The sequence below is a fragment of the Platalea leucorodia genome, assembly GCF_965183815.1.
Source record: "Platalea leucorodia genome assembly, contig: HAP1_HAP1_SCAFFOLD_123, whole genome shotgun sequence".
Taxonomy (NCBI): Eukaryota; Metazoa; Chordata; class Aves; order Pelecaniformes; family Threskiornithidae; genus Platalea; species Platalea leucorodia.
Genome location: NW_028121414.1, coordinates 251,151 through 260,158, shown reverse-complemented (window position 1 = coordinate 260,158; position 9,008 = coordinate 251,151). Strand labels below are relative to the sequence as shown.

Here is a 9,008-nt window from a genome sequence, read left to right as displayed (position 1 = left end):
GCCCAAGGAGGAGGCGTGGGCAAAGTGCTCTCTCTTTTAGCCAAGGACGTTCCCTGGGCAGGCAATCAGGCCTGTATCAGGCATGTACTGGAAACCTGTGCTTGATGATGCTGCTGCACTGCCCCAGCCCCACTCACCCCCAGGACACTCCTGTGTCTTCATTGCAATGCTGAGCAGGGAGCCCTGAGAACTCAGATGGGAATACTGAGGTCCAGGTGCCGTGCTGCTGCAGGGAGGCAGCCCAAATGCATTCAGAAATTGAAGGTGAGGAGGAAAAGATGTTCAGAAAATGATCATAGAATCATGGAATCATAGAATTATAGAATCATAGAACTGTTAACGTTGGAAAAGACCCTTAAGATCATTGAGTCCAACCGTTAACCTGGCACTGCCAAGTCCACCACTAAACCATGTCCTCAAGCACCACGTCACCCCTGTCCTTTTCCCCTCCTCCTCATGCAGCATCACTTTTCCTCATTTGGCTTAGACAGCTCAGGTACCTCGTCTCTGGAATTCAGTTTTCCCTGCCCTTCTCTCCCAAGTTCCCATCTGCTTGTACACCTCCTGTCTAACAGACCCTTTGCAGTGCCTTCAACTACCGAGCTGGTAACTCCTGGCCGCTCTTGGTCAGTGGAAAGAGATGGACTGTCCAGGGACAGAATTGTCTCATCAGAAAGCAACGGTTTCAGGGAGTTGAGACCACTAATCCTGTTCAGGGTCCATTCTTCCCCAGAGTGAAGAAACAGCCTATGGCACAATGTGTTCCCTTAAAGGCTTTTTCGCATGATGGGGCTTTTCTGTGTGGCCCATCTTTCTGTTGCTTGAAAGCAGGACTTGGCTAATGCCTATGCTGGATACTACTGGGAAGAACTTCATGTGTCATCATCTAATGTGAGCAAATGAACATTCTCTTTTATTCCACAGAAAGAGGCGCCTCAATGCAGTAACTCATCCCTCTAATCAGAGGAGATTCTTCTAAGAAGAGCAGTTCGGGTCTCTTGAAGAACCTGTTCCCGCCCTTTCACTAGGAATGGAGCCCCTAAACCAAGTGGGAATTCAGTCAGATGAGGGAAAACCTTCATGTGGTCTCTGGCAGTGACTTCTTCCCAATTCCTTTTTACAACAAACACAGAAGTGCATGCCCTTCCTCAGGTTCCCTTCCTGCCAAGTGGGGAAAAGAAGGTCCTACAGCACTTCATGGAGAAAGAGGAATGGGACAACCAGACAACACCAGTGGAGTTCCTCCTGCTGGGACTGAGTAATGTCCACAAGCTTCAGATGCCTCTCTTTCTCCTCTCTCTCATGATCTACATGGTGACTGTGTTTGTTAACATCCTCATTGTTGCGCTGGTGGTGGTAGATTGGCATCTTCACACTCCCATGTACATCTTCCTGGGGAATTTCTCCAGTGTGGCAATCTGCTATACCTCCACTATCCTGCCCAGGCTGCTGGCCAGCTTCCTAACCAGGGACAGAACCATTTCTGCTCAAGGCTGCATGACACAGTTCTTTTTCTTTGCCTGTTGTGCAGGTAGCGAGTGTCATCTGCTGGCCACCATGTCCTAGGATCAGTACTTGGCCATATGCCACCCCCTGCTCTATGCCAGCATCATGCAGCAGAAGCTCTGTCTCCAGCTGGCGGCTGGGTCTTGGCTAGCAGGATTACTAATGTCTACCAGAGTCACCAGACTACTTTCCAAGTTACACTTCTGTGGTCCCAATGCAATTGATCACTTCTTCTGTGATTTTGCCCCATTGCTGGAGCTCGCCTGCAGTGACACCACGGTGCTTAGACTGGTTACTTTCATCACCTGCTTTCTGGATGTGGTCTTCCCCTTTGTGTTCACCTTGGTATCCTATATCTGCATCATAGCTGCGATCCTGAGGATCCCAGCCACCACGGGGAGGCAGAAGGCCTTCTCCACCTGCTCCTCTCACCTCAGCGTGGTCACTGCTTTCTATGGTACCCTCATCGTTGTCTATATGATACCCAGAACAGCCTCTTATGTGAGGACCAAGCCATGTCACAGCCTCTTGATCTTGGCACTGCCTTATCGCTGTGGGCCTGCTTGGTGATCACTGGACCTGAACCTCACCCTAAGCCAGACTTCCTGGCTTGACTGCCGGCCACCATCTCCTGCTTGCCTTGCTCAGATACTGCAGGGCTGGGGCCTGGCTGGAGAGGCACCTGTGCTCTCAGCCATGGTGTCTCCCTCGGCTCCCTGCTCACCTGCCTGTAGGGAGCAGCTCTGCTCTTGCTGCTCCTTGACAGAGGGGTTCTCTTCTGTCCAAGTATAGACATCTTTATTACAGTACCTGCTCCTGACCTCATCATCTAGCCTCACTTCTGAGTCAGGAAGAAGAAATACTCCCAGAATACCGCCAAAGGTGTTCAGGAAGTATAACTCGTCCCATCTAATGTGGACAGCTGAAATCACTCTAGAATCACCTGTTTTCCTCCATGGACCATCTTTCTTCCTCCAGATGAACACATGGTCCTCTTGGCCAATGGAAGAAAAGATTAGAAAGGGGGTGACTTATCAGAGGTGCTCTGCATAGATGAATCCGAAAGCAATAGTCTAAATTAGGGTCAAAATCTTAGGTCTGAACTTAAACTATTGTAGAGAACCGGTATCAAATGTGGTTTTGTCTCGACATTGCCGCTGTAGCGCCATCCAGCGTCGCGCTTCGAGAAAACCCTCTTCTCCACAGTTTTGAGAAAAACAGCCTCGTGCACCTGCACAGGGACTAAAGGTGCGAAAAGAGCCGAGGTGGGAACAAAAAGGCGCGAAAAGAGCAGAGGCGGGGGCAGCACGTCCGTGGCAAACCGCACGTACACATTTGTGATCCGCGCATGCGTGGGAGCCCCTATATAGGGAGCACACGTGCCCCTCGGTGGGGGCAGCGACAGCGCGCGCGAGACCACTCCTTCCGTTCCTGCACCCTCAAGGCTCCCCCCCCCCCCGCTTTGGTCCCTGACGAAGCCTGAGGCCACCGAAGACCCTGCGGAAGATCATCGGACTCGAAGTGGTGGTGACAAACTCCTCCTTCTCTTTCTCTCTCTCTCTCCCCTATTCTTTTCCTCTCCTCCCTTGCCCTCCCTCCTCCCTCCATTCTCTTCTCCCCTCCAATAAAAGTGAAAGGTTGTACGACATCTGACCGATTCCAGCGTCTTAATCTCATCCTTGGGATTGTATCGAAACCTCTACCGACATTGGATCAGGACATTTAATTGGCGTCACGGACAGGATCCCTTGAGACGAGAGTGTCATACAACCTTACGGTGTGCTGAGCGAGTGTGTGTGAACGAGACGTACAAATAAGTACGAAGCAAGTGCGGAGTTCCGATCCGCGGTTCTGCTCTCCCGCGAGGGAAGCAGCCGGAGACGAACGAAGCGCAAGGAAGGAGTGGGTGTTGAGAGCTTTGTACTGAAACGCGCGTAGCAGTTTGTGATTTGAGCTCCTGAGGGCGTATAGGGGAGACTTGAATTTTATAGTGTGACCCCCTCAGGATGATATCCCCTTTGTAGGCTCTGCTCTGCCTCACACTAGTTTATGGTCTGGCCTCCTGGGGGAGTATAGGGGAAGTTTGGATTGTACGGTGCGACCCCCTCAGGACGATATCCCCTTTGTAGGCTCGTCTTTGTCTTGTAGTAGTGTGCGGACTGGCCTCCTGGGAGTGTATAGGGGAAACTTGGTTTTTCTAAGGTTTGACCCTCCCGGGACGAACTCCGCTTTGTAGGATATGGCCGCCCAAAAGGCAGGCGATTTTTGTGAAGAGACGGAGAAATTATATGAGTTTTTAGAAACATACCGCTCTCGCCCCTCACCCCCGGGACGAGATTGGGCACGGGACCACTGGTTCCAACTGCAAAGTGTTATGGACCGAATAGCAGTTTTGCATAAAGAAGCTAGAGCGAAGAAGGGAAAAGGGAAGGCTATTGTTTGTGCTGTGTTAGGAGCGTGTCTGGCAGCGGCGGTGGAGGACAAGAAACGAGCGCCCTGCCACTCGGAGGCTGTGGCCGCTTCGTTGCAAGCGGCGATAGCGCCGCTGCGAGAGCAACTAGTAGAGACCAAACGGGTGCTAGAGGGGGAGAAGCACCGAATTATGATTTTGAAGGAGGAGCTGAGGGTTCAGCTCCTGAGGGAGGCAGACACCCTCGCTGAGGCAGAGGTAATGCTGGAGGAGAAAGGGGTACGCCAAATCTACCCCCAGAAAGATTTAAAGCGATTAAGGGAGACTGTGGATAACCCCCCCCATATGTGCCCGCTGGTAAAAACGGAATACATATATGAGGATGATAGCAACAACCGTCCCCAAGTTGCAACCAAAGAAATCCCTTTTACCGCCACCGAACTGGCTAAACTCCGAAAGGATTTTGCTAGGACGGCAAGGGAGTCCGAAACCGAATGGGTGTGGAGGATATCCCTGTCGGGGGGGGACGGGATCATGCTATCGGAAAAAGAAGCAGAGGGGTATTGGGGCCCCGGCGTCTTCCTCACAACGGGCGATCGCCGAGCCCCATGGTCTCTGACCCAGAGGGCAGCATATTGGGCGGGGGGGCTGAACCCATTAGAGAGGGGGGATCCCCTGGCTATAACTGGTTCGGTTGAGCAACTGCTAGAAAACGTACAAAAGGCAGCATGCCTGCAAATGATGTATGACCGGGAACTTAAACCAAATCTAAGCTCTCCGATGTTGTTACCGGTAGACCCCGAGCGGCTGACACCGCTAATAAGAGGACTCCCCGACTCGTTAAAACCTATCGGGATCCAATTACAGGGGAGAATCCAAAATGTGCCTCACGAAGAGCGAATTGCAGCTGCCCTGGAGGGAACAGTAACCCCTGAACAGCGGCAGTGGGGGAGGAAGGTGTGGACCTGGGGGGAGATAGCTCAGGAACTGATAAACTATGGGAGGAAATATGGGCCAGTAGACAGGACTTACCAAAAGGTAGAAACTAGGGCCGTGCGGGCAGCGAGGCCGGCAAATAAATCACTGGCTTTTTCGGGGGGAAGCCCCGACCTAACACAAAGGGAGAAACCCCCATTCCGACAAGGATTGTGGCAAATGGGACTGCAAAAGGGGGTGCCCCGAGACCTAATGGATGGGCTCCCCACCAAAAAGTTGAAGCTCTTGGTGCGGAGGTGGTCCAGGCAAGGACTCCCTCCCAAACCGAACCCACCTTCTGCGCCAGCATTGGACAGGGAGGAAGGGTTTAAGAAGGATGAAAAGAGTGGCGGGAAACTAAAACCTCCGCCCCCTCAGGGTGAGGAGGGAGACGGAGGGTGGGTGTTTATCAGACAACTCACCTGTAATAATAAGGGAGATCTACTAAACCCCACCAACCGGGATGGGCCGAGCAGGTGGGGGAGGCAGTGGCCAATGTCAATAATTGCTGGGGTACAAACGGGTGCCCGAAAATTGCGGCATTTTGTCCACAGGCGCCAACCATGGTACATGTCTCTCGAAACCCCAGTTGCCCTGGTGCATCATCTTACTCCCCCAGCCAGCCGGTTCTGGTCGAGCTTCCCACCGTGGGAGCTGTGCCTCTCATATTAGATACCCCCCTAAACAAATATACATGGAAAGCGAAAGATACCAGTGGGAGAACCGACAAAATCCACACCAAATGGATTATTCCCTCCTTCTAACCCAAGGAGCAAGTTTGTTCCTATTCCTGTTTTTTAAGGGCGGTGATATGACCATGATGCACCTGCTACTTTGGATCATTTTAACTCAGGGACACCAACCCATTAGAATATCCCACTGTGTATATCAGTTTTTATAATTGGTGGTCCATATGTGTGCATACGTTTGTACTTCATTGAAGCTCTATGAATAATTCTAGATGTAATATCTATGTCAAACAGGCTAAGTATTAGATGTTTCAGTGCACTACAGTCTTTATGCAATAGTACAAAGACATCTAATTGTCTGGTGCATGTCTAAGCACGTATATGTGTGTGTGCTTATTTAAGAAAAAATACCCAATAACTTTCCAATGATACCTATTTATGTTGGACATCAAGGAGTTCAACCTATGATTTACTATCTATATAATTCTTACTTTTTTTCATCTTCCTCTATCTTCATCATTAAGTAGTCCTGTATATGGGAAAACTTAATAGCCAAGTGACATGAAATGTTGTACTTGCTTAGAAAACTTAATTGTTTAGTTTTCTTTGCAAAAAGTAAATATTGAATGTTCACTACTCATGGGGCTTGGTATTGTACCAGCCGAATAAGGGATGGGGCAACCACCTTTTTCAGCCCTCTGGGTGACAAAGACACAACTTATTTTCAGTTTCCACCAGGGAAAGATGGGCCATTTGCTCAGGGAAATAAAGCCAAAAAAGGGCATTATTGGATCTGTGGGAATACGGCATACAAATTCTTACCCGCGGGGTGGTCAGGAGTTTGTTACATAGGAATCATAAGGCCCCTATTCTTCCTCTTGCCAGAAACTGGTGGACCCCAATTAGGCCTAAAAGTGTATGATAACCTTGGGGATAGAAGCATTGCCCGTAAGACGCGGTCTACCAAGGTAAATTTAGGTGGGACACAAAAATGGGGGAATGACGAATGGCCCTCTGAGCGAATAATTGAACACTATGGACCAGCAACCTGGAATCCGAACGAGCCCATTGCAGGGGCAAGAGAACCAATCTATAACCTAAACCGCATAATCAGACTACAAGCGGCCCTAGAAATTATCACCAACAAAACCGCTGACGCCATAGACCTATTAACTCGACAATCTCAACAAATGCGCACGGCAATCCTTCAACACCGCATGGTTTTAGATTATTTATTGGCTGAGGAGGGAGGGGTGTGTGGAAAATTAAATATCTCTACCTGCTGCCTAGAAATAGATGATGTGGGAGAAGTGGTTCTCCAACTGACCCAAGACATCAGGAAAATAGCCCATGTCCCTGTTCAAACCTGGAGTGGTTGGAACGGCGATTTGTGGTCCTGGTTACCAGGGGCACCGTGGGTCAAACAATTAATATTGTATTTGCTATGTGCAACTGCCACCTTGCTGTTCCTATGCTGTATAATTCCAGGTTTTATTCAATTAATTCGACACATTGTGTCAAATATGCAATTTGTTCCTAACGCTCCACCTGATGGTGTAACAAAAATCTGTACCATCCATCAGCCACAACCAACCTCAGTTAACCTGTGTTAAGACATTCCTTCATCCGAAACAATGTTATTCCCTTTTTTCCTCCCCACAATTTTCCTCCACCCTTATCCCCAACTCTCTCAACTCTGCGTTTTCTTTCTTTCTCCTTTGTTTTCTCTTTCTCTCAACAAAAAGGCGTGAAAAGAGCAGAGGCGGGGGCAGCACGGCCGTGGCAAACCGCACGTACACATTTGTGATCCGCGCATGCGTGGGAGCCCCTATATAAGGAGCACACGTGCCCCTCGGCGGGGGCGGCGTCGGCGCGCGCGAGACCACTCCTTCCATTCCTGCACCCTCAAGGCTCCCCCCCCCCCCGCTTTGGTCCCTGACGAAGCCTGAGGCCACCGAAGACCCTGCGGAAGATCCTTGGACTCAAAGTGGTGGTGACAAACTCCTCCTTCTCTTTCTAACTCTCTCCCCCCTATTCTTTTCCTCTCCTCCCTTGTCCTCCCTCCTCCCTCCGTTCTCTTCTCCCCTCAAATAAAAGTGAAAGGTTGTACGACATCTGACTGATTCCAGCGTCTTAATCTCGTCCTTGGGATCATATCGAAACCTCCCCCGACATTGGATCGGGACAACTGTTTTAGTATCTAAATGAACATCTAATCTCTACATTAGGCATCTGATCTCAGGCCCTTTTCTCTGGTCAGTGGAGAGAGATCTGTTAAGTGGTGAGCATAGAGTCACCCACCTTAGGACATGGTGAATCCCAAAAGGAAAACTTTTCCCATGGGTAGCAGAAGGAACCAAGGGGACTGGCTCAGAGAAGGTGATTTGGGAGAGGTTCATCTCAGTTTAAAATGTCCCACAGAAGCCATTTGCAATGAGTCAGTCTCATAAATCAAAAGAAGGAGGTACTTTCAAGGTAAAATTTCTCTGAGCGGACTGAAACTGGTTTTGTCTTCATTTCACTGGCAACCCACAGAACATGTACTAGCCTCCTGGCTGTACAAAAGAAAGAGCTGGTTTGAAGTGGATCAGCACAGTCCTTTGTTCATTTAATAAAGTCCTCCAAGTGAACTTGGATGCTTCTTTTCTTTATTTATGAGCAATTTCAATTCAGTCACTTAAAAAAATAATGAAATGCATTATTCATCCAGCTCAAATGCCAGGGACTTAGATATAGTCATTGAGGGGATTCTTCGGCACATAAGGAAGTGTGGTATTTACTGTTCACATCCATTAGAGGGAGGACAGCCTGGTCCTCAGGCCATGCTGCTCATAGTGCTTAACTACTATGCCTCCTGGGTCTCATCTGGCCTATGAGGATTCCCTCGCTACGAGAAAGACATCGAGGTGCTGGAACATGTCCAGAGGGCAACGAAGCTGGTGAAGGGTCTAGAGAACAAGTCTTATGAGGGGTGGCTGAGGGAGCTGGGCTTGTTTAGTCTGGAGAAAAGGAGGCCAAGGGGAGACCTTATTGCGCTCTACAACTACCTGAAAGGAGGTTGTAGCGAGGTGGGTTTCATTCTCTTTTCCCAAGTAGCAAGCGATAGGATGAGAAGAAAACGGCCTCAAGTTGAGCCAGGGCAGGTTTAGACTGGATATTAGGAAAAATTTCTTCACCGAAAGGGTTATCAAGCATTGGAACAGGCTGCCCAGGGAAGTGGTTGAGTCCCCAACCCTGGAGGTATTTAAAAGATGTGTAGATGTGGTGCTTAGGGACATGGTTTAGTGGTGGGCTTGGTAGTGTTAGGTTTACGGTTGGACTCGATCATCTTAAGGATCTTTTCCAACCTAAACGATTCTAGGATTCTATGGTTCTATGATTCCCTGGAGCCCAGAGACGTAGTCCTATATGTCTGTGTTTCTTCCACT

General features: G+C 49.4%; 1 protein-coding gene across 1 annotated transcript in view; it reads left to right on the top strand.

The window, feature by feature from the left end:
- Positions 1–1,197: 1,197 nt before the first annotated feature.
- Positions 1,198–9,008, top strand: part of LOC309603537 (olfactory receptor 8A1-like) — a gene marked incomplete at both ends in the record, with an annotated part of 52,879 nt that continues 45,068 nt past the window's right edge. The window contains 3 exon segments of the mRNA XM_082338358.1: positions 1,198–1,563; positions 1,567–1,941; positions 1,943–1,944. Of these exon segments, the coding sequence (XP_082194484.1) occupies positions 1,198–1,563; positions 1,567–1,941; positions 1,943–1,944 (743 nt within the window).